At 30.0% G+C, this 26,803-nt stretch overlaps 1 protein-coding gene across 2 annotated transcripts; it reads left to right on the top strand.

Annotated features, from left to right (window-relative positions):
• The first annotated feature begins 5,872 nt into the window (after positions 1 to 5,872).
• Positions 5,873 to 8,741, top strand: LOC112789854 (uncharacterized). Of its 2 annotated transcripts, none has more exons than XM_025831945.2 (2): positions 5,873 to 6,222; positions 7,406 to 8,741. In XM_025831945.2, the coding sequence occupies exon 2, from the start codon at positions 7,415 to 7,417 to the stop codon at positions 8,450 to 8,452; it is 1,038 nt and encodes a 345-aa protein (XP_025687730.1). In that variant the 5' UTR covers positions 5,873 to 6,222; positions 7,406 to 7,414; the 3' UTR covers positions 8,453 to 8,741. The 2 variants fall into 2 exon arrangements, with proteins under 2 accessions (XP_025687730.1, XP_025687729.1); XM_025831944.3 differs by having other exon boundaries at positions 5,909 to 6,222; positions 7,283 to 8,741.
• Positions 8,742 to 26,803: the final 18,062 nt, after the last annotated feature.

Here is a 26,803-nt window from a genome sequence, read left to right as displayed (position 1 = left end):
AAACATAGTATGTCTGCTCAAGATTATATCTCAAAAATTAAAAATCTTGCTGATTCTTTGGCAGCCTTAAGTTATCCTCTTTCGACAGAGGAACATGTAGAAGCTATTTTTGATGGTTTAAATGAAGACTATCAAAGTCTTTTAATCACAATCAATGCGAAACTTGAGATGTATAGTCTTTGCAAAGTACAAATTCCGGTATTGACTCATGATGACATGATGAATAAGTTTAGAAAGTCAGATAATATTCTTATACAAGCTAATTTTACTCAAAGTTCTTTTCCTTCTATGCCAAATACTATGAGAGGCAGTCCAATAAAAGGAAATGGGAGAGGCGGAAGTCGACCTTTTAGGGGTGGTAGGTCTTTTTATCAACAACCAATACCTCAATGCCAAGTTTGTGGCCGATTTGGACATATTGCTTGGCATTATTTTCATAGATTTGACTAACCGATTCTTTCACCATCACAAAATCAAGACACTCAAATGAACAACTACAACTCTCTTTCATCAACTGCTTCCACTTCATCACAAGTGAATTTTATTGCATCTACTCCTCCTCCACCTACAAATACCTTTCACAATCCTGCTGCATACCTTGTTGCACCATCTACTGTCTCTAACCCAGCTTGATATCCAGATACAGGTGCATCTCATCATGTAACCTCTTCTCAATCTAATTTGATTGCATCATTTGAATACACAGGGCCAAAACAAATGCAGATTAATAATGGAACAGATATTTCTATATCTAATATTGGACACTTCTTTTTATATTCTTTATCTTCTAAAAGATAGTTCTCTCTACAAAAGTTAATTTACTGTCCTAATATAACGAAGAATCTAATCTCGGTATCTAAATTTGTTGAGAATAACTTTGTTTATTTTGAATTTTATGCCTTTTATTGTCTTGTTAAATGCCAGTTCACTAAAAAGGTTCTACTGCAAGATTTTAGGCAGAGGTTTATGTTAGTTTTTTTACATTGTTGTCTCTTATCATTCACAAATAGATTCATGTACTAAAATTTTCTCTATCTCTCTTCCTTCTTTTGATTTGTGACATAAGAGATTAGGACACACTGTCACTAAAACTGTACATCTTGTTCTACTCACAATGTAACATTCCTTTTGATAATAATGTTGATAATAAGAAGTCTAGTCTTTGTGAAAATTGTGTTCAAACCAAAATGCATTCTGTTCTATATAGTAATTATTTAACCGTTTATAATTCACTATTACAATTAGTTTATACGGATGTTTGGGGACCCTCTCCCATTATTTCTCATCTTCGTTATAAGTATTATGTCACATTTATTGATGCATTCTCAAAATATACGTGTACTTTCTTACTTTCTCACAAATCTCAAGTTTTTACAGCTATCATTCAATATAAAAATTTTATAAAGAACCTAACTGATTGCAAATTAAAGGCTTTACTGTCAGATAATAGTGGTGAGTACACTTTTAAAACTTTCTCTACATATCTTGCACAAGAAGGTATTTAACATTAATTTTCATATCCATATATTCCCCAACAAAATGGAAGAACTGAGAGAAAACATAGACACTTGATAAAAATGAGCTTAGTCATGTTTTTCAATGTTCAAATGCTAAAGATGTTTTGGAATGAAGCTGTTATTATTACTTATTTGATAAATAGGTTATCAACTCTTATTTTGTCACAAAAGTCACCTTTTGAGATCTTATTTAAACAGAAACCTGATTATCAATCTCTCAAAATCTTTGGCAGGTACTTTTCTCTTCTTACATCTTATAATTAGAATAAATTAGACTATAGATCACATAAGTGCGTGTTTTTTTTGGATATGCCCCTAATTACAAAGGCTATAAATGTCTATCACCCAATTGACGAATATACATCACTAAAAATGTTAAATTTGATGAATCTCAATTTTTTATTCTGATTTATTTCTCTCTAAATCTGTTACTAACAAGTTTGACTTAACTAAGACGGATGCAGATAGTTCTTTTTATTTTTCAAAGTACACTATTTTTACTATTATTCCAAATTTCACTTTAACTACTCAGCAAAATTCAAGCACCTTAAATGAACGAGCCACTCTGGTTAGTTCACACACAATTAAAGGTGTTCCTTCTGTCACAACTAATGACTATCCAAGCCATCAATTAGAGGATGATTTTGATCCTAGTCACAATCCTACTCTAACACAGCACCAAGATCCTATGCAATCCACTTCTGGCATAGACATGGTTCTTCCACCTATAGAATTCTTAACACTCAACCCTCTACAACACCATACCATTCAACACATTACTCATCACAATATTCATGCTATGATGACAAGGTCTAAAATAGGTTCGTCTAAATCAAAAATATTTTTTTCTTCTATTTTGTCTAAAGTTAGTGATGAACAACTTCCTAAAATATCTCATGTTTTTCTCAGTATTCCTTGTTGGAAAGAGACGATGATAAAAGAGTTTAAAGTTCTACAAACAACCAATACTTGGTTTTTAGTATCTAAGCCAGAAAATGCAAAAGTTATAAGTTGTAAATGAGTTTTTACCAATAAAAGACACACTAATGGATTTATTCACAAATATAAAGTTAGATTAGTGGCTCAAGATTTTCACTAAGAAGAAGGTTTTGACTTTAAACAAGGCTTTAGTCCAGTAATCAGACCTACAACAATTAGGCTGATCTTAAGCTTAGCTCTTTCTTGAAATTGAGTGATAAGGCAATTTGATTTTAACAATACCTTTTTGAATGGGAATTTACATCAAATAATCTACATATCACAGTCAATTGGCTTTGAAGAAAAGTCTGACACACATATTTGTAAGTTGAACAAATTTCTCTACGGCTTGAAACAAGCTCCTAGAGAGTGGTTCATTATGCTAACCGCCACTTTGCACTCTTTTGGTTTCAATAATGCCAAGTCCGATAATTCTTTATTTATCAAGAAGCATACTAGTTCTATTATTTATATTCTTTGTTATGTGGATGACATTATAATTACTAGCAATAATTCACATTGTGTGTTTGACATGATTAAGAAATTGGATACTGTTTTTCACAAAAGATTTAGGTGACTTAAGCTATTTTTTGGAGATTGAGATTCACAAAATTGAGAATGAAAAATTGCATCTCTCACAAACCAAATATATTACAGATTTATTGTCAAAATTGGGGATGGCTCAAGCTAGCTTTATGCCAACCCCTATGATTTTTTTGTTACAATTGTTGTCTGCAGGTTTAGAGAATTTTGAAGATCCAAAACTTTATCGAACTGTTGTAGGATCCCTACAATATTTATACATCACAAGACTAGATATCTCTTTTACTGTGACAAAAATTAGCTAGTTTATACACTCTCCCCTCTTGGCTCATGGGAAGGCAAGCGGGTATTGAGATATTTGAGAGGCACACAACATCATGGTTTAGTCCTACACAGAAGTGATGATATGATATTATATGGAATTGTTAATTCAGATTGGGCTACATATCTAGAAGATAGAAAGTCCGTGTCAGGATATTGTGTGTATTTGGGGACTAACTTAATTTTTTAGATGTGCAGAAAACAAATAACTATAAGTCGTTCCTCTGCAGAAGCAGAATTTAGGAGTGTAGCAACTTGTGAATCTGAGATACAATAGCTCAAACATTTGTTAGAAGCATTGGATGTCAAGCTTCAAACTGCTCTAACTAGATATTGTGATAACTTAAGCACTGTTTTGTTAATGACAAATCCTGTGTTACATGACAAAACTAAATATTTTCAGCTTGAAGTACAATTAATCAGGAACAAGAAAAATAAAAAATAGTTACATGTTATGCATATTTTAAGGACAGATCAGGTTGTTTCTTACTAAACCTTTGATAGCTTTCACATTTGAGAGGCTGAGGTTTAAACTGCAAGTTTTCTCAAGGTCAAACTCGAATTTGAGGAGGGTGTAGAAGAGTGTAACTCTTTGGTTAAAAAGAGTTAAGATAATAAAAAATCACGGTGATTAGTTATGACAATTGTAAAAAATTCATCTTAGTTTAAGTGCGTTATATAAGTAGAGAAGTAAAATTCTATTTAAATCTTTTTAGTGACTCATTGTTTCCGTGAATCCAATTCAATATTGCTATTCTTTAATTTTTTATTTTTCTTTTCATCTTTTTACTATCAAAACTACTGCTTCAAGAATCCTTTCAAAAAACACACATACATATAGAAAACGAATTATATATTTATACGAGTATGTATGTAGTTTAAATGTGATAATTATATATATAGTTTGTTATGTACCAATATTTTCTCGAGGTAAAAATTGATGACTTCTTTAGTTATAAGGAATGAATTTGTTCCTTTTTTTTCAAGAGATTAAAATGAGTATTTAAATTGGTGATGAGAAAACTAACAATAATAAAAAATTTAATAATATAATTATATGAGTAAACTATTAACATGATATATCATTGATAAAAAAAATTTTAAAAAATATTAACGACAAATAAACATTTAAAAGATTTAAAAATGAGATGAAAAGAATTAAATATTAAATATATATTTTAAAATAAATTTTAGAGATCAAATTTTGATGCAAATGTTTATAATTATCATTAAAAAGATGAAATTTTTTATCTTTAAAATTTGGTAATTCTATGTCGAGTTCTTTTAAAATTTTTTTAGTGTTAATGACCATATTTTTTTAAAAAATAAAAAAATTCAGAGATTAATTTTGCTTCGAATTTTTTTGCACATCTTTAAAATTTTATTCAAATACTACTACAAAAATTCGAATTAAATGAATAAGTCATTTTGTTAAGTATAAAAATCTTTTTGAACAATTTGTGGGTTATATTGATATTTGTCTGCTTAAAATTTGTGTACTTTTTAACAAAAAATTGTGTGTTACATAAAGGACAGAAAATGCATTACGCTCTCTAATTAAATATTAGTGGAGTGCCTATATATCCGTGTTATTTTGAGAATATCTTTTTATAGTTAATGATTTAATTTGATTGGATTTGATTATTAAAATGAATTATACATATAGCATTGTTGAAAAATTTTTATGCATGATTTAGCCCTTTCTTTATTAACGTGATAGTAACATTAGTTTAATAATAATACTTGATTTAGTTTTATTTTTTCACATTTTTTTCATGGGCAAATCTTGATAATATTTTTTATGGATTTTTTATATTTAAATTATTTAAATGTAATATTTTATGAAAATGTGTAATTTATAACATATTTATGCATTTTCATAAATCTTATATATCCCGAGTACAAAACATTTAAAACCACAAAAAAATATAATTTGAGTACATTATAATCGAGATACATACAATTTAAAAATTTGTGCATAAACTAGATGTACTGTATCTAGTATACATTTATACCAAAATTTCTAGCACTGTACTTAGGATATATACAATTTATAAAAATATTTTTCTCTTTAAACAATAAATTTATTTATTTTTAAAATATTAAAAAATAAAATATAACACATATTATCTAAAAATAAAATTATTTAGTTTTTATTATTTTTTAATTATTAAAATTTTAAACTTTAAATATAAAAAATACTCAATTATTATAAAATTATACAAAAATCTTAATTAATTTAAATCTAAATTTTTTAAAATTTAATTACAAATTTATAATTTATAATTTATAATTAAAATAAATAAAATAATTTTAAAAAATTAACTGATATTAATTAAAAATAATTGTGTTAAAAAGTTCTATTGTTTTTTTTTGGATCTTTAAAAGTTCTATTGTTTGAAATGCTTAAGATTTTGAAATGATCATATATATATATATATATATATATATATATATATATTTTTTTTTTTTTTTTGTCACATTAGAAGAGATTTGAACCCAAAATTAAGAGTGACAAACAGTCCGAAATTCCCGAACTTATGCGAGGCGGGGTGAGCATGCTCGACAGACCCGCCATTTTGTTTTTTATTTTTTATTTTAAGCCTGGTAAAACATTTCAGACGCATAGCATAACTGGACCCGATTTAACCCTAAACCTTACCCATAACACAGAACCTCACCAGCCTCCATCTCAGTCTCACCCACCGACCCAACCAGCTCCCTCTCTCCGTGCCCTGTATCCATTGGCGGCGCCCGGCGCCATCGCGCCTCTCCTCTCCTTCGCAGGTTCGCGCCCCGCCGTCGCGCTGCTGCTCCTCCTGTGTCGGATCCACGGTGTTCTGTATTTCTTTCGATAGTTCAGGTAATATTTTGCAATGGATTCTATGATTTTAATTCCTGTACAATAAATCATAAATTAAGCACCATTAGGTTTCTGAATATTCATTAGGTAATATTTTGCAAGACAATGAATATCAGTTTGTTTGTTTTTTTTTTCTTTTTTTTTTTGGTGTGCAAATGGGGTTTCATTCTCTGAATTGATTGTGGTGGCTCATGGATTCTGACCTATTTCTTGTTCTGTGAAAAGGGGTTGTTTGCTTTTGGGTCGGTTGAGTGTTTGTGTGGTGTTTCGCTCTGTTTTATCTTTGTCTGAAGGTGAATCTTGGGTGCTGCTATTCTTTGATTGCTTCTATGTACTCTTTCTCTTCATGTTATTTGGTTTAATACTTTAGTTGACTCTTTGGGTTGTTTTGTTGTTTCTAAAGTTTTAGTTTTTATTGGAATTTACATGCCAATCATAGTAATCTGTAACTGGGATGAGGATTAAAGCTGTTGATTAAGGAATTTGTATCTCTTGCAACTCTGTGATGATGTGTATATATATGCATGAATAGCTTCTATGGAAGTCCTCTGATTGGTTTAAGTGCCACAGCTGTAAAATTGATGTCTGTTATTGTGATTCTTTGTTTTTAATTTTTTAATTTTTCCCTTTTTTCTAAAATAAATCCCTGGAGATCCGGATATCCGGTGGATATTGGTTCCGCTCCCTGGTACGGGGAGTGTTTCTGGGGATGAGGGACGGGGGCATGTCCCCCCCTCCCCATGCAGACCCGTTGCCATCCCTTTTAACTTTTTCATTCATCCCTAGGACCCAAACTAACCCAGTGACCTCCCTGACCCAAACAAGTAAACCTGAAAGTCTGAAACTATAGTAGTCTCTCTCTCTCTCTCTCTCTCTCTCTCTCTCTCTGCCCTTCCATTCCCTTGCCGCTGCATCAGGTGCTTCTCTTCTCATCTCTTTTACTGTTCTCTTTCATTATTTTGCTGTTACTGTAATAGAGTGTGTTGTTTGCTGTTTTTTTACTTCAAAGCACTAAGGTTTAGGTGCCAATTTCCCTCTTCCATTTTCTTATCATCTATAGGTTCAACTTCGTAACAAGCTTTCCCATTATCAGTGATGAAATTTTGAGTTTCACATAAGTTTCAGTAACTAGGCTTTCCCACCTTAAACCCCAATGGAAACTAATTTCAGTTCCGTTACCCAGGGGAAGAAGATGAGGAAGAAGAAGCAACAATCTGTTGCAGAGGCTGATGCAGTTCAAGATTTAGACTCTGTGATTCATGACCATACTCTTTTCTTTGACAAGTTGATTGAACTCATCCCTGCCAAGTTTTACCTTCCAACCGACGATAAGGATAAGCCGTGGTTTCAGGGTCTCAGCAAGGCTAAGAAAGCTGAGGCGAAGAGGGAAACTAAGGAGAATATTAAGAAGTCTCGAAGGGAACGGTTGGATCCTGAAAATCCCCCTGCCACTACTCTTGACTTGTTGAAGCAGAACTTGGGTAAGGAGAAGGCAAATGAGAGTAGCGATGAGGAGGACGGTGAGGCTAAGCCCATTGCCCTTGAAGGGGACAATCGGTCTGTGACTTATGAAGAGCTTCGGCAAAGGCTTCATCGTAAGCTTGAGGAGTTTCGTTCAAGTCGCGAGAATTCGGGAAGGTCAAAGAAGAGGGAGGAAAGAAATGCGAAGAGAGGGTTTGAGGACAGGAAACGCAAGAGGGGTAGTGAAAATGAAGAAAATAAAGTTGCAAAGAAAGAGTCTACAGAGAAAGTGAAGAAGGATGCTGCCGAGACCTCGAAAGAGCTTGTGTTTGGTCATATCAAACTTACAGATGGTGAAATGCAAGGTAAGAAGAAAAGGAAACTTTCGAGGCATAAGGAACTTGAAAGGGCAAAGAAGTTGGAGGAAGCGAAGAATGATCCCGAGAAAGGTGAGGCTGTTGCAAAGAAGCAATCGTGGAAAGCAGCATTGGATAGAGCATCGGGGATTAAGGTTCATGATGATCCCAAGCTGTTAGAAAAAAGCATTCGTAAAGAGAAGAAGAAGCAACAGAAGAATGCAGAGAAATGGAAAGAGAGAATTCAAACAAGGGACCAGTTGAAGGCAGAGAAGCAGCAAAAGAGATCAGATAATATTTCTGAGAGGATTCATCAGAAGAAGATGCGTAAAATCGCAAAGAGAGAGAAAAAGCTTTTGCGGCCTGGCTTTGAAGGTCGCAAGGAAGGTTTTATCACTGAAGGTTCCAGTTAACTTAATTCAATGTTGGTTGGTATCTTTCCTTCAGAGTCATAATATTTTGAGTGTTAGAATATGACAAATAGAACATATCAATTTCTATGTCTGGTTTAGTATGTCTCTTAAAATTGAACAATTTTTTTTTCTATGATGGGTATTCATATAACATTTTGGCAATTCAGCAGTCCATATGATCAGTTTCTGGTTATAGTGGAATACCGGCATTTTATTGAATTTCAACTATCACAAGCTGTTTGATTACATTATATCATGATAGACTGATATACACTGGTTGTTGTTTTTCTTTCCTGAGTTGCTTGCAAACTTGCCTACAGTATCGAACTGTTGCTTCTTCACTAAATCTTCGGGTATGTTACAATCCATGTTTGAAATCCAAAGTCTTGATCGAAGTACAGTTGCAGAATTTCAGCCTGTGTCTAACATGAATCCTACAATTAAGTTAGTTAGATTCCAATTGTGTTTATTCTGAAATATAGTAAACTTTGATGCTATGCTATGTTAGTATATTGCATTTTATTATCCCTTTTCAGTGATCATCTCATCATCTACAATAAATTTTCTTCTATTTTATTGCATGTAGATTGTAGTATACCTATTTACTATCATAATTGGTTTCACAACAATTATATTGGTGGTTTGTAGAGTGTGGACCATTTACAGGCATGGATATTTTTTTGGAGAATGTATAATCAACTGAATCTGTTCCAAATGTTTGGAAAGATCAATTTATAGCTTTGTGGTATTTCAGTGAATCTCTTGTCTGCTGCTAATGAATGTCACCAATGAAATGACAGTCAAAGCACTTTGCCTCCATATATAACCATCATTCTAGCAAACTCTGATATAGGTTGATGTTAGAGAATGGCAAATTCTTGGAGGGTAAACATCACCAATTGATTTCTATCTCTGGTTTGGTATAATTCTAATAGAGTAAGTTCGTTCTTTCTGTTGTCAATCATGTGACGTATTTTGCCAATTCAGCAATACATAAGATCGGTTTAGATTCTTGGATACGGACATATGAGTCATAATTCATAACTATCACGAGCTCTTTGCTTGATCCATGCCGTCATAGACTAATGCACTGTTCATTGAATCATTTTTCTGTGTGTAATATGCTGAGAATGTTTATCTTGCTGTTATTATTTTCTTGGGGCACTTAAACCTGCAATGTTTTATTCTGTACGATCTTTGCATTACTTCATTCATAATGGTTACTTCATTGTTGAACTGTTACTTCATTCACCAAAATCTTCTAGTATGTTACATACTGAGTTTATCATCTTGTATGAATACGTTGGTCATACTTGTTTTGTGTTCGAATCACAGAAAATATTGATTCTATCCTGTGCTGTCCTGTACTGTATTTTAGTTATGTACCATGGTAAAACATGGTAATTATTACTTTTGCACTGATTATATTTAACCTGAACATAGACTCTATAGATTGTAGCTGTTAGTTAACCATAGTTGTCTCAGATTTCATGTCAAATTGTTTTCTCCCTTTCCATATAGCTAGAAAGTGTTGCCTCAATCAAAGATCAGGTGTGGCAATTCAACAAGTCCAGAGGTAGCTATTAGTTCCTATAAGCCTTTGGAATCCCTCATGTTGCCATGCTCACTATGGCTGGGTTTTGCACCTTGGATTCGGGTGTATTTGTGAGTTGGGATCTGAAAGGAGAGGGATAGGGAGAGGGAGAGGGAGAGAGAGAGTCCACATAGCATTTTAGACCCTTTTCTTCCCACTTTTCCTCGAAAGTCCTACCTCAAAAATACACTCTTAAAGAGTAATGTTCTTGATTTTTGTTTTGGAAAGGAACAAGAAGAAGGAATATATATTGAATATAGTTTAGTGTGTATGCGTTCCTGACGCTTTTATACTTCAAAGTTCAAACCGGAACTCACAAACACATCTTTAGTCTAAAAAGAGTTGAGCCCATCATCATTTCAAATTTCAACTATTTAGCATTCTCCAAAGCATAAATAATGTCCAAGCCTCTATTCCTAAACAACGTTCAGTCTAGATATAGATATTACTACTACTACTACTATAGTCCTCAATCTTTTGTAGTACTTAGTATGTGTTTGGATTTATGTTGGGCAAACTGGAGTTTGAATAGAAGTAATTTTGTAGAATTGATTTTGGGTAGAAGTGAGTTTGTGCTAACATGATTTATGTTTGGTAATTTTTATTAAAATTGATTTTGATAAAATAAATATTGTTTAAATAATATTAGTTAAAATCATTTCTAGATAAATAATTATAATATTTTTTTAAGTATATTTAATTTTTTTATATTTTTTTATAGTACTTTATTTTAGTATATTATAATTTTTTATTATTATAATAAAAATTAATATTTATTTATGAAGTTAAAAATATCATATAAAAATTGACAACTTTTTAAGTATTTTTTTATAGTAAAAATTAATATTTATTTATTAAATTAAAAATAATATATAAAATAACATATTTTAGTACTCTTTTTAAGTACTCTTAATAATTTTATTTTTATTATTATTTTAGGTTCTAATTTTTTACAAGTTATATTTTTATTATTATTTATAATTAATTTTTTATTTAATTTATCATTTCTAATAGGAACAATAATACATATTATAAAAAATTAAAATAGTAAATAGTGTACAAAAATTAGAATAATTATTTTAATATTCTCGGTATTTATTTTAAAAAATTATGGAAAAATCAATAATAACTAGCAATAAACTTAAACGTAGGTTGAGTAAATGCAGAAGCTATAATTTTTTGCTTCTAGTAAACGAGTTTTTGGGATGCAGAATAATGTCGGCGATTGCCAAACATCAAAGAACATCGTTCAAAGCATTTAAACGCACTTTTATCCTCTCTAACGTGTTTCACAAACACACCCTTAATAGTTTTAAATAGAAATAGTCATCCCTGTTGTTGGTATAAGATCATCAGCAACTGAGTTCTAGAGTTAAGAAAAGATTCATTCAGGTAGAGGAATGAATAAGAGAGAAGAGAGCACGAGGTAGAAGATGAGTTGTGTTAGAAATTTAGAATCATACGTCAGTTAGCTCTATATATAGCAGTAGAGATAGTGGCTAAGTATAGAAAGATATGGTAACAAACACAAAAAGAACCAACTCTATAACAGAGTTAACTACCTCTACTAACACTCCCTCAAACTTAGGTGGGGACTCAGTCTCAAACACCCTAAGTTTGCTTCTAAACTTATGAAACAAAGCTGAAGACAAGGATTTATTTCTCGTTCGGTATCTTTTATTATTTGTGCCAATGGTACGAATTTTTGGATACTATTTTGGGAAATAAAAGAAAAGAAAAAAATGAAAAACAAAAAAATAAGGTACATGAGAACGCGCGGCATGTATGTATACTCGATGAAGCCATACATTGCGTGTCTTTCTTAATCACGTAATTTATACATATATCATGATTAGGGTTGGAAGTGAGTCAAGTCAGCTCATGAGCTAGATCGAGCTCGACTCGTTAATAACTTGATAAGTTAAGCTCGTAAGCTAGTGAACCAAGCTTGACATTGAAATTGAGCTCATAAATTAAATAAGCCGAGTTTGAGTTTGGATAAGCTCAGCTCATTAGCTTGTGAGCTGATTCGATTATTTATATATAATTATTAATACACATATCCTATATATACATATGAAATAGTATTATATAACCATATATATTAACGATCTTAATTATTTAAAATTTTATATTTATTTTTTACATATAATTTTGATGTATGACATAAATAAAAAAATTATAATTTATTGATAAATAATAATATATAAAATTGATTTTTTAAAATATTTTTTAAAATATATAAGTTATAATTTATTGATATAGAATTGTAGATTATGTATTTATGTTTCTATTATTTGAGCCAGCTCGTGAGCTCGAGCTAGCTCGTGAGCTTTCGGTAAGTCGAGCTTGAGTTTAAGAAATAGGCTCGATTGTTAATGAGTTGAGCCGTGAGCCAAGCTCAATTTTTGTGAGTCGAGTTTGAGTTTGGTCTAGTTCGGCTCAGCCTGACTCACTTCGGCCTTAATCACGATGTAAGTTGTAATAATACTTCTGTTTATGAAACTTTTCGTTATCATGATGTTAATTAGTGGTTGCTATTGCACGGAAGACATAATCATCAATCAGACAATGATTGACTGAAATTTATTAGATAAATCAATTTGTTGAAGTTTGAATAGTTATGTTTCACTTTATTTTTAGTAATTTCGATAAGGTGTCGAATTAAGTTTGTATTAAGATTTCAGTTCGAGGGAATGATTCCTTTTAAAAAAGTTTGAGTTCGATCCGAAAATTATTTAGCGTAGGTATTAAAATTGTGTATGTTGAAATATTTGAGATAAATTATAAAAAAAAATAAAATAAAGTGAAGTAAAAACTTAGAAATAAAATGTTTAAAAGAAAAGAATCAAAATAAACAATGTAAAACAAAATAATGAGAAGGAAAAGAGAAATAAATAAAAACGATAACTGAAATAATAAATAAATTTAAAATAAATGAACTGAAAATTGACTTCAAGCATTTACATGCACTTACACTCTATAAATTTTTTTGGCGTTTGGATTGTATAGAGTTTTGTGTGATATTGTAGTGTTCAAATTGAAGTATCTGTTTCTTTTTGTATTTCTTCTATTTATAGACCACGAGGACAAATTTACAGAGTGATCTAACTTCCTCCTATTTCTTAGGCTACGATACTACTTTGGCCATGAAAAATCTTGATTCTCAAGTTTGACGTCCCACGTCTTCTCTTACCTTGGTCTTCAAGCCCCTCTTTTCTTACCTTGGTCTTCAAGTTCTACGTTTCATAAAGTGCTTCTGGATAAAGCCTTCGTGTGATTATCTCATTTCGATTTTTAGAAGTCACCGACTCGACTCCTTCTGTGATAAGTCGAGCTCTTGTGCTGACGCTCTTATAGAATAATTTATGTGTTGTAATACTTCGACCTATATTTTCATGGAACAACACACTTGCTATAACATTTTGACTTACATATTATCAACTCACCTTTAAGTCAAATAATGATCATGATCGAATTATCTGTAATGTTGATTTTTTTGTGCTAACAAGTTATAAAAAGAATTACTTTTGATTTATTATCAAATACAAAATATATATAATTGTTTTGTGATAAAAAATAATCAACTGTCATATTTATTGCATAAATAATTATAGAAAAAAAATGTAATTAAACGATAATATAAAAAGTTATTAATACATTAAAATTAAACTATTAAAACTTAAAAGTATATATTTTAGTAATCTATCAACTATACAAGTTTAGATTAACTAGATCCCATAGACCATAATGCTTTTCTTGTGTATGTAAATATTTGTTTGTTTAAAAAATATTATTTACAGATATTAAGCATTAGATATTATGTGGATCGTTAGGATTTGGTTGAATTAGTCCCACATTACTTAAGATAGAAAATGGAGTGGATGGCCTAGGTTATAAATATGAGGCTAAGTTCTCCATATTTTTTGCACCAGTCGAAAACATTTAAAGTTTGTATCTGACTTTTCTTTTCCTCTATACTCTTTGATTAGAGAGTGTTATGAGGTGTAGTTAAATATTTGCTTTGAGGAGTATGGTGTACTGGGGTGCCGGTGTTAAAGAAAAAGAAGTCTATGTGTTGTAACAATTTTCACATATTGATATTTTCTGGTTGTCATTTGACAACGGTCGTGGTTTTTCTCCAGTTTCTTGGAGTTTTCACGTTAAATTATTGTGTTGTAATTGTGTCTATTTTATTTCTCTGTCAAAGGTGTTTTCTTAAAGGAGAATGGTGTCTTATTCCCAACATGTGGTATCAGAGTTTCGGTTCGGTGAGATTTATTCTTAGTATGCTTTGTGGTTGCAGCCTAGTCTGACCTTCCACATCAGAAAAGAATTTTGTCCTGTAGTTTGAGGTTGATCTTTGGTTGCTGTTGTTGCTGGAAGGCAGTGTGATACTGTGAGAGTGCAGTTTGGAAAGGTTCTGGCTAAGAAAAGACTTGGTATTTAAGTGTGTCCATTGTGACCCACCTCTCTTTCCTGGGGACCCTTCCCAGTGCACGGTCTACAGTTGAGTTATACTATTCCAGTATACGGTTGCAACAATATCAGGATATTCAAGTGCTGTGAAGTTTGAAATAGAGAAATTTGATGGAAGAATCAATTTTGGCTTGTGGCAAATACAAGTCAAGAATGTGTTGATACAATCAGGTTTGCACAAGGCGTTGAAGGAGAAGATCTCTGGTATGAAGATGATGTTCTCTAGAAGACAAGAAGTATCCTCATGGTATTACCGCACTGCCATGGATAAGGATAAGTTGTGGCAATCGTGTCCACAATTGCACATGGGCATTGGTTGGCGTTGAGATGCAAGGTGTGTGGCGGAGTTATGTCGATGGCTGAAAAACTTCCAGGAAAAGCCAATTTGAAAGTTGCACCATTAATTTTCAGCAAGGTTTCGATCTGTACCAAGGCGAAATGCTTGGAATGGTCTAATTCCAAGTGAGTATACTTTCATGGTGGAGTATGATAGTTCTCTGAACTATGATTGTCGGTATAGACAATGGCAGCAAAGAATTGTCGGTGTTGACAATGGAAGCTGAAGATGTGTGACTATTTCAATCAAGGTGGAGATTGTTAGGATTTGGTTGAATTAGTCCCACATTGCTTAGGATAGCAAATGGAGTGGGTGGCCTAGGCTATAAATATGAGGCTAAGTTCTCCATATTTTTTGCACCAGTCAGAAACACTTAAAGCTTGTATTAACTTTTCTTTTAATTTCCTCTATACTCTTTGATTAGAGAGTGTTATGAGGTATAGTTAAATATTTGTTTTGAGAGAGTGTGGGTGTACTGGGGTGCCGGTGTTAGAGAAAAAGAAGTCTATGTGTTGTAATAATTTTTACATAGTGATATTTTCTGGTTGTCATTTGACAACGGCCGTGATTTTTCTCCCGTTTCTTGGAGTTTTCACGTTAAATTATTGTGTTGTAATTGTGTCTATTTTATTTCTCTGTCAAATGTATTTTCTCAAGGGAGAATGGTGTCTTATTCCCAATATGGATCACACATTTTCAGTCATTATTAAATAAAAAATAAAAGTATAATATTATCTTTAAAATTTATTAAAAATTTTAAAAATATTTTTAAATTTTATTTGGTTTTAATTTTGTTTCAAAAATTTTTAATTTGCATCAATATATTTCTGACGGCTAAATTTTTAAAAAATTTAGGATCAATTCAGCAATAATTTCAGACATAATTATTATGCATTATTACTGGATTGATTCTAAATTTCTAAAAATTTAGCTGGTAGGAATATATTTGATGTAAAGCAAAAACTTTAGAGATAAAATTAAAACAAAATAAAATTTAAGAATATTTTTAAAATTTTTAATAAATTTTAATAATAAAAAATATACTTTAATTCACTCTTAAATGAAATATAAATGTAGGTCAGAATAAGTTTATAGGAATATATCTAGTACAATAAAAAAAAAAAGTCTCTTTTATAATGCCTTACATTACTCATAAAATTTAAAAATAAAGGCGTGAATCCAATCTTATTCTATCTTTATTTTTAGACAAAGTAAACAAAAATTTTGTAAACACCAACTAATCTCCTTAATAAAAAAAGAAAAATATTTTTTATATTAGAGTGAGAATAATATTTTTTAGATTTATAAATTATAAGAGTATTAATCTCAAATGTAACACTATTTAGTTTAAATTTTTAGAATATAAAAATTGAACCCTTAAATTTCTAGAAAACAAAATCAGACTCTCTAATTTTTAAGAACAAAAATCAAACCATACATTTGGTGGATATCGAAAAATAAAAAAATAACCATTCGATTTAATATTAATTCTATTTTTTTTTACCTCGTACAAAGTAATCCGACCAACCAACAAAACACCTACATTCTTTTTTTTATACCGAAAGATTAATCTTATCTTTTAAAATATATATAATTCTTAAAATAAATATTAATTTTTACCTCTTATTATTTATAAATTAAAGAATATGACAAAAAATACTCTTTATTAATTGCAAAATATATTTTTTACGATTATATGATAATTTTTATAAATATTTAAAGTCTATCATAAATACAAAAATAATTATTAATGAATTATCAAAATTAAAAATAATAGTTAATTTAATACAAAGATAAAATAAAAAAAATATTTACTATGAAAAGAATAAAATAAACTTTTATATAATTATAATTGAATTAATCGATTCACCTAATAATTTAAGATTTAAACTAATAATTCATTAATTTAATATTCTAACCGGATGGATTAGCTCGGTTCTGATAACTATATTAAAAAGTTTTATTATTCAAAAGTCAATATTATTCCAGAGTCCAAACGTAGTCGTGATTATTAATTAAGAGAAAAATAAAACGATTACTGATTAAAAGAAAAATAAAACAAAACTTTGGTGTACAACGTAGAATGAATTTAAAATACTAAAATAAAGCATTATTTGGTACAGGATGGCCATGTACTTATAATTAATTTATATATTTAGGTGTTTTCTGTTAATATATAGACTTAAAATTTAATAGATCAGAGATATATATCGGCACATTGAAAATTTGAATTAATTAGTTATTATTACTGTTTGGAACAATAATATGACTATAATTCAATTTATCATCTATTAAATAGTTTATCATTTTTATCATATATATATTATTTAAATAAAAATAAATACAATAAAGTTTTTTATTAGCATTAAAAATTTATCATTATAATAAAAATCATAATACTTTAAAATATATTTTTTAATTTAATTTAAATTGTTGTTCTTGGTTGAAATATTATTAAGAAAGATATTAATTATACACACTCACACACACATATATATTAGAAATTAAAAATATAAATTTGATTCGAAAGATTAAAAGACTCTTTCATAATCAAGCTTGTTTAATCATATTAAAAGTTAAAAAATTTGACTTTACTTTTTAAATGATTAGAATCCGTGTCTTCTAGAACGTCCGTACCTTCCTAATAAAAAATTATTTACGGCGTTATACGTAGACGTACGATGTACATGCATGTCATAAAGTGTAATTTCATCATAAATAATAATTAAAGAAAGTCAAAAAATCAATAAAATTTATTATTTTTAATTAACAATTAATTAATAATATTTAAAAGTATAAATTAAAATTATATTATTTGATTATAAAATTAAAAAAATTAGATTAATAACTAAAAATATTAATTAAAGAAAATAAATTTTACTAATTTTAAATTTATATATATATATATAATTGATAACTGAATAGATGAGGACTCTCTGTATAAAAAATAACATAAGTGACTCAGCAGACTCAAAAGGATATTTGATAATTGCTACCAACTCTGCATAAAATGATAAAAACAAGCCATATACATATATACGGTTTCTAGTTATACAAGTAAATAAAAAATAAGAGCAAGAAAAAGAAAGGAAAAATATATAAACATTGAAGGAGGTCATCTACGGCTTCTGGATGGAGCAGGTGTTTGACTTTTGGCTCTGCATGTGATCTGTTGATGGAAGTTCATGCCAACACATCTACGTGTTCTAGTAAAAAACAAGCTCCTATTTATTATATTTTTCTTTCAACTTGATTAGAATAATACCTATACTCGCCGCCATATATGGTGCATCAATCATCATCAATTCATGACCCTGTTTTTAAAAGGAATTTTAGCCTATTGAACACAAAGGATGCAATTAGGTTAAATGAAGAATCAAAGTATAGCAATGATTCGGCTAATATAAGGAATCAATTAAAAAGAAAAGAGAAATTTAAATTAGGTAAATAATAATTTTACTCTATTTTTTATTAGTTGAATTACGTATTTAAATATTTTTGTATTTAAGCCCAACTAAGCAGGTTTAATATAAAAAAATTCACTCTCATTGATAAAACGCGTGTTATACGCGCCGAAGACCACCCAAACATTATCAATTCACTTCGCCCTTGAATATGAAAAAAGTTTCTTCTTTCAACTTGATACTACGGCCAACAAATTTTAAATCTGTCTCACAATCTCTCAAAACTCATTCGTATTCTTTGCAGAATCAGGTGGAGCGTTTGAATTCATCAACAAAAAACACACAAAAATAAGAACAAAGATTCTGCAAGGTATTGAGCAAACTATTGTTACTATATTTAGTTAGTTTCTCGCAAATCTCGCGTTTCTTCTAGTTCAATTTAAGGTTTAGAAGATTGAGTTCGTTCATTTAGTGGATCGAGTTTCTCTGATTCTATTTTTTCTTGTTTTCTTCGTACCTAAGGGCATCGAATGAAACTGTGTTGTTAGTTTATTGGTTCTGATAAATAACTCGATTCATCTCTTAGTTTAATTGAGTTCATTTGTATGTAGAAATAAAGTGAAATGTACTTTCTTTCTTATTGAATGTTTATGAAGTTTTATTCAAATCTGAACCAAATTCGGTTCATTTGTGAATTGAGTTAGGTTAACTGCATACTACTGTTAAGTATTTACCAAATTTGTTATTTCTTAAGAATTTCGATTCATCTCTTAGTTTAATTGAGTTCATTTGCATGTAGGAATGAATTGAAATGTGCTTTTCTTGCTGATTGAATGTTTATCACTTTTTGTTCAAATCTGAATTGAATTATGTTCATTTGTGAATTGAGTTAGGTTCACTTGATACTACTTTTAAGTATTCACCAAATCTGCTATTCCTTAAAAAATTCGGTTCATCTCTTAGTTTAATTAAGTTCATTTGCATGCAAAAATGAATTGAAATATGTTTTTCTTGCTGATTAAATATTTATCATTTTTTGTTCAAATCTAAACCAAATTCAGTTCATTTGTGAATTGAGTTAGGTTCACTTGATAATACTATTAAGTATTCACCAAATGTGAACCAAATTTGGTTCATTTGTGAATTGAGTGAGGTTCACCTGCTAAGTAGTGACAAAATTTTTTGTTCCTTACAGAAAAAATGAAAAAAATGATCGTCTCAAAAAAGAAAAAATCGCATTATAATGTAAGTATATACACATTAAATTAACTCTATTTTTGTATTATAAATATATCATATCATAATGTTTTAAATCCTTGCAAAAAACTCACTATCTGAGATGCTCAACAAAATCAATAGCAAGGATGTTCAAAGAATTGAGTGTAGAAAAGAAAATTATTATTGAAGAAATGGAATTCGGTGCACTAATACATATCCTGGAATTGAAGGTCTCTCACAAATTCTCAAGGGAATTGATTCGTTGCTTTATTGTCTATTATGAATTCTTGGACAGTCTCTATAAAAAAATCTACATAACCCCTCTCAAGATAAGAGATGCACTGGGCATAAATTTTGGTAGTATTATACTTTTCATTTTTTACATTTGTATTTTTCTTTTTTGATCTTCTTGTTATTCATTAAGTAATTTCAATTCCTTCCTTAGTTAATTTGAGGTTCATTTTGACTGATTTATTTATATTAAAATATTATAGAGGATCGTTTTTTTGAAAAAATTAAATACAACAAATTGAATGAGGAACAAAAGGAGATTATTGACAATTTCAAAGGTGCTACGTTGGCATCTTTGACAAAATCTGTCATTGATATGAGTGTTGAAGAGAAGGAAACACCCTGAAATTCAATAGGACTTTCTTCGTCTTCATCCAGAAATACTTCTTGCTGCCGACAACAATAAGCACAGTCTCCTTGGTCCATAAGTTGCCTGCGCTTCATGTGAAGACCGTCTGACGATGGAATTAGGCGTCTTATGTGCTGAGCTTCTTAATCAAGGGGATCAAAATACAAAGAGCAAGAAAGAAACTTTTGATTGATGGTTGTGTCTTCATTTTAATATTAATATATTTTCATAAAATGAAATTCCCTCAACCAGAAGTAGATGACGTGCCTAGGCCACCATGGATGGCGTATTGAACATGGAGGAGGTTGGTGGAGTGGATTGCTTTGAAACAATTAATGAAATGGTAAATAAAAAAAGCTTATTTTCCTTGAAATTTTGGTTCACATACTTCTAAAAATACTTTGATAACTAAATAAGTTTATATTTTAGGGACTTGTGAAAAGAGCAGAATTGAGGGGAGGAGAGATAGAAGAAAAGAAGGGAAAAAAGAAGGAAAATAAAAAAAAGAAAAAAAAGAAAATTGTCATCTTGCATTCGTTTTCGGAAGAAGACAGTTTTTCTGAATCTAAGTATACTTTTCACTATCCCTTATTCTGTTGCAGAGAAGATGAAATCGAAAAAACGCCGCAAAAAAAAAGAAAGAAAATAACCACAAAGGGTGGTAAAAAAAAAAAAAGAAAGATTGTTTGACGAATTCGAAAAGCAAAACTAAATCTGAAGACAAGTAAGATTCAAAAATAATTATTTTCGGTTCATTTCTACGTTTATTTGAGGTTTATTTAGTTTAGTTTCACTTAGATTTGCTGAAAATTGTTCATGTGTGCTTATTAAGTTAGTTACAACTCTAATATTTGTCACCAATACACATTTGATGTATTTTTGTTGATGATCGACTCTATTTGACTACTTGTTTAAATTTAAAATAAATTCGATTTATTTATTTTTTTAATTAAAGTTCATCCTGGTTTTAAGTCAAAATTTATCATATGAATTTTCAGAAGTGAACAAGTTGAGGAGACGAGTGTTGAAAAAAGAAAACAAAAAAAAGAATGAAGAGAAAAAATGATGGAGCTAAAAAACAAATGTTGCTCCGGATAAATGTGACTCAACGGACGCGTGATATGAATTATCGCAGACCTAAATTAAGTTTCTTATATAAAGTTCTTTTTCTTTCTCTGATAACTTTTCTTAAAACCTCATATAATTTCTTTGGATTCACTGAATAATATTTATTTTCTTTCTTAGACTACCGACTGTAAATTTAGGCAGCGAAATTGAACATGTGTTACAAACACAGACGAACTTGGCACCGTCTGTAAATGCACCAAGAAATACTGAGTAATTCCTTTTAACATTTATTTACATCTTCTGCCTTTAATTAGAATATCTTGGTTGATGGTTTTAGTTTCGTATCTTTTTTTATTAGAAAAAATACCCCTGAAATTTTTTGTTATAATTTTTAGAACAAAAAATTTTATGAAAAATAGAGTTTACTTGAGGTTCAATTATGAAGTAATTTCGGTTTATTTTTAGGTTTAATTGAGGTTCATTTCAATCCAAAAATGAATTTGATGTGTTTTTAATCCTCTGCTTTTAATCTTGGTTGATGATTTTAATTTGGTATATTTTTTATTAGAAAAAATACCTCTGAAATTCCGATTACATTTTTTAGAAGAAAGAAACGGCATGAAAAAAAGAAAAACAGAGTTTACAACTTCCAACTATGTAAGTTCAAATACTTACATTGGTCTTTTTAATTTAGGTAATAATTTTTGTTTAATTAATAATACGGAATTTTTGTTTAATTATCAGTAGCATAACACCTGATTCTCAATAACAAATTCTTGTGATTCGAGAAAAACTCAATCTCAACCTTTGGATATGTAAGTTTTTCAACCTATTTTCCTATTCTAATCAATATGCACCTTTCAGTTTCTCAATTCCTATTCTAATAATCCAACATTAACTTCTTTTTTATTTATCTTCATTAGAGTTCCTATTGCAATGGCTCTTATAAGTTCTCTTGTGGAAGAGATAATAAAACATCAAAAGATACTTATCTCTGTCCCTTCGAAAACTCAAATAGAAGAAGCTTCTGTTAATAAGTAAGTTGTACTTAAAATTCTTTTTATGAATTTTGATGGTATATGATAATAATTTCGGTTCATTATTGAGTACTCTTCTGTTTAATCCAGCTGCCCTCCGAAATCCCAATACCAGGCTTGCGAAGAAACTCCGACAAGAGAATCGGAACAAGAAGCTCCTCTTAATGTGTAAGTTCTACTTAAAATCTTTTTTACTAGTATTGATAGTATATAATAGTAATTTTGTTTTATTATTGAACTCTTTTCTGTTTAAATACATCTGCCCTCCGGAACCCCAACAGCAAGCCTGCAAAAAAGCTCATTTTAATGTGTAAATTCTACTTAAAATCAATTTTATTACTTTTGATGGTATATAATTGCAATATCGGTTTATTCCTTAGTTTATTTGAGGTTTATTTGAATTCAGAAATGAATTCGATGTGTTCTTATTGATGATTGAATTTTTTTTACTGCTAGTTCAAATCTGAAGTAATTTCGGTTCATTATTGAACTCTTTTCTGTTTAATATAGCCGCCCTCCGGAATTCCAACACCAGGCCTGCGAAGAATCTTCTGCAAGGCAAACAGAGCAAGAAGCTCCACTTAATAATATGTAAGTTCTACTTAAAATTGTTTTTATTAGTTTTGATGTTATATCATAATGCTTTTTTGTTATTACTCAAAACTTTCCTCTGTCATGTTGCATTTCTCTCCGTCCTCGTCATTGGAAAGATGACTTTGGTGCACCTTTCTTCAGTCTTGGCATAAGTTCTCCGACCTCTGAACCAAGTCCCTCGACCTCTCAATCCACAGTAACAAAACTTGAAATGTTAGTAGAGGCGTGATGGATGCTGGGTTGATAGCAGCATTGTAATTTGCTGAGAAAACAAGTGTAGACCCGAGTTTGAGCACTTCTGAAAGGTACAAGACTCCGGTGAAAGAAAATAAAATAACAGAGGAGTTGAGAGAGAAATGTTATCAGTTGATGACACAAGTTAAGGTTTACAAAGATGATTCAACCAATGAGTATGATACAATATTCATGTTGGACCACAAAGCGTATTTAGAGGCTAGGGGACTAAATTCCACTTCTTGTCTCTAAGACCCAAACAAGATGTAGAAAATACGGTAAATTCTTCTTCGGTTATTACATTAACATTAATGATTTTTTTGAAAAGTTTTATTCCCATGTATCTAATAAATTTTTGTCCTATATGTCGTCTCTGCAATGTGTATGCTTTTCAATAATAGAAAATGTCGCAGATTTGATGAAGAAATATACTGTGTGCCGAATATATTGTGGTAAGCCAAATATTTTATTTCTTAAATAATTTTTTGATGAAGAATTTGATTTGTTTTTATTGATGATTGAGCTTTCTTGACCGCCAGTTTAAATTTGATGTAATTTCAGTTTATCTCTTAGTTTTATTTCGATTCATTTGTGAATTGAGTTAGGTTCACTTGATATTACTGTTAAGTATTCACCAAATTTGTCATTCTTTAAGAAATTCGGTTCATCTCTTAATTTAATTAAGTTCATTTGCATACAAAAATGAATTGAAATGTGCTTTCTTACTGATTGAATGTATATGACTGCCAGCTCAAATCTGATGTAATTTCGGTTCATTTCATAAATGGTGACTTCTTCTTGGGGGGGGGGGGGGAGGGGTTATAGCCAGCTTTGATGCAAATGGGTTTTCAGAAGGTTCCATTGGATCTCCGCATAAGGGCAAGAATCCTCTCTCCTTCTTTTAGGGTTTTGCTGAGCTCTACAATAGCGAGGCGACCAACGGAGGGACAACGAGCACATAAGCACTCATCGGGAGACTGTTGGTGACGAGTACGTGAGGGACGCCTAACGGAGGAGACACGGACCATGCGGTGGATTCGGTGGGAGCTCAATAAAGAACTTAGGGCTAAGACTATATGTGGGACAAAATAACAAGAATTTTTTTGAAATTTTTGAAATATGGAGATATCCTCAATTAGCTCTTTTATTCTAATGGAAAAAATATTCGTTTTTTTTATATAATATTCTATTATTTTAAATATTTTTGTTATAAGAGATTAAATTAAAAAAATAATTATATAGTATAAAAACTTAAATAAAAAATATACAAAAATTAATTAAAAATATAATAAAATTATAAAAATATGCAGAATAAATAAACTAATATTATATGATAATTGCTAGTCATATGATCAATGCCAATATATTGGCCTATTGGGGCTATTAAGTCGGACACGTTCGATGTTTTGGTGGGTTGATTCGATGAACACATCAAGTTGTTGGTGGACGGCTGTGAGTCAACAAAAGTAGGCATATATATATATATATATATATATATATATATATATATATATATATATATATATATATATATATATATATATATATATATATATATATATATCGCTTTTTGTACGGTATCCCTGTACGGTTTTGAGGATATATGAAACAAAAGCTTTGAGGTTGTTATAAGAATAAATCAAATTGTTTGTTCTGTATATTTTATCGTTTTATATGTAACATGTGAATTTATTATTTTTATATTAAATGAAATTTTTTAAAAAACTAACTCGAAATAATAATTTCATGTCTGAGATGTCAAACAATTAGTTATATAAAACAGATGACTTTATTTTTCTTAAAATGCATTAGAATTTTTCATATTGAACTATGAAGGAGTAGTTCTAGGATTAATTGTATCCCGTTTCTGTTTGTTAGAATCTTCACATGCTTTTGCTTTTGCTAATAAATATTTTTTGAGGAGACATGATGATTTACATAAGTAATCAACTAAAGAGTCAATATTTAATAGCCAACAACAATCAGCCAATTTTTATGATGAGATTTTATTTTTACTTTATATTTTCATCCTACTTCTCTTTTTTCATGCTAAAGCTTAGGTGAAAAATATATTGAAAATATGATTTTATTAAGTAACTAATAAGAAATGAAGTCAACTAGTAATTTTTAAAAAACAAAATACTTTTTTGGAAAGAATATAAATTTAGACTGTCATAAAAAAAATCTAAACTCTGAAAAAAATAAAATCTAAAATCATTTTAAAAATTTTAAAAATTCAACATTATTTTAAAAATTTCAAAATTAATTCTAAAATTGTTTTAAAAAATCATTATAAAAATTTCTAATAAAAAGAAACAGAAAAAAATATCACAAAAAGAAACATGCAAAACCTAAAAAAACGAAACATCTAAAAAATATTGGAAAAAGAATATCTAAAACTATTAAAAAAATCATCCAAAACGAAAAAAAACATCCAAAACATATAAGAAAAAAAAATTATCTAAAATTTAGGAGAAAGAAACATTTAAAGGTAAGAAAAAGAATTATCCAAAGCTAAGAAGAAGAAGAGGGACGCGGCGTGGAAATGACTATGTGTGTTCAAAGTGGGTTGGTAATTTAAGACGAGGCAGAACTATACGATGAGCGAAGCATCACGCAGTTGCGCCGAGGATGAGATAGGAAGCATTGAACGATCTTCCAAACAAAGAGCAGAAGCAGCGCCAAATCTGCTGTTGGGAGTTGCAGTTTCTTCAGCAACCAAATGGGCATCTCTGCGAGGACATTCGACGAGGACAGAGGACAACAACAAACAGTAGAGGACAACAATGGGGGTAACAACAACGACATAGAACACACAACAGAATGGAAATCCATGAAGCGTTTATTGTCAAAGCAGGTTTGATCGGAGGGAGTCAAGGTCGCCATGGATGTGCCACCAATGGTCTGCTTTGCTGTGAAGATCCGTTGAGAGGGAGCCGGAGATCGAAATGTATTAGACATTCGGATTTGACTAAATTTGTTAGAAATTTTGTCTGAAATGAAATACTTTTTTTTTTTGAAATTTGTCTAAAATGAAGTATTTTTTCGTTTGAAATTTGTCTGAAATATATTATCTTGATATTGATTAATTTGCCTGCAATTCGTCTAAAATATATTTGTTTTACATATTTTACACAAATTTTAGTGGTTCGATATCTATTAATCTGTGAGCGAAATTTACTCCTCTTACGAGTACCATTTTTCGAAAGTGCATCAAAGGTTATTCCAATTGGTTAAATTAATAAAAGAAAATCTGAAAAGAAAACAAATAAAGTTGAAAGTAAAATGATTAAAAATGAATAAAATAACATTTAATTTAAAGAAAGTAGAAAATGACCTTCCATGGGATCGAAAGACCTTGAAATCAAATATAAGATGCTAAATCTTAAAAGAAAACAAAAAGAGTAAACTTGCTTGAAAAGTAAATTTACAAGAAAATAAAGATTACAAGAAAGTTAAACTAAAAATAAAAGACAATGAAAGGAACCCTACAAAAAAGAAAGCTCTAAGCAGACTCAGAAATTTGCTACGGATATGAGTGTGCGAGAGTATTTTCTGATATAAGATTCCAACCACTATTTCTTCAAATCTTCAACTATTTATAAAAATCTTTGACCAATCAAATTCAAATATAACTCCCACGTGCATTAATTTTTAAATAACAGTTTCCACCTCTTGTACGGCGTGAGTAACTGCCATCAATTATCTTCACTTATTATTCTTTTTCAATAGGACTTATCGATCAA

This window comes from Arachis hypogaea, chromosome 3 (genome assembly GCF_003086295.3).
Source record: "Arachis hypogaea cultivar Tifrunner chromosome 3, arahy.Tifrunner.gnm2.J5K5, whole genome shotgun sequence".
Lineage (NCBI taxonomy): Eukaryota > Viridiplantae > Streptophyta > Magnoliopsida > Fabales > Fabaceae > Arachis > Arachis hypogaea.
The sequence above is the reverse complement of the archived record's forward strand: the minus strand, read 5'-3'. Positions and strand labels throughout refer to the sequence as shown.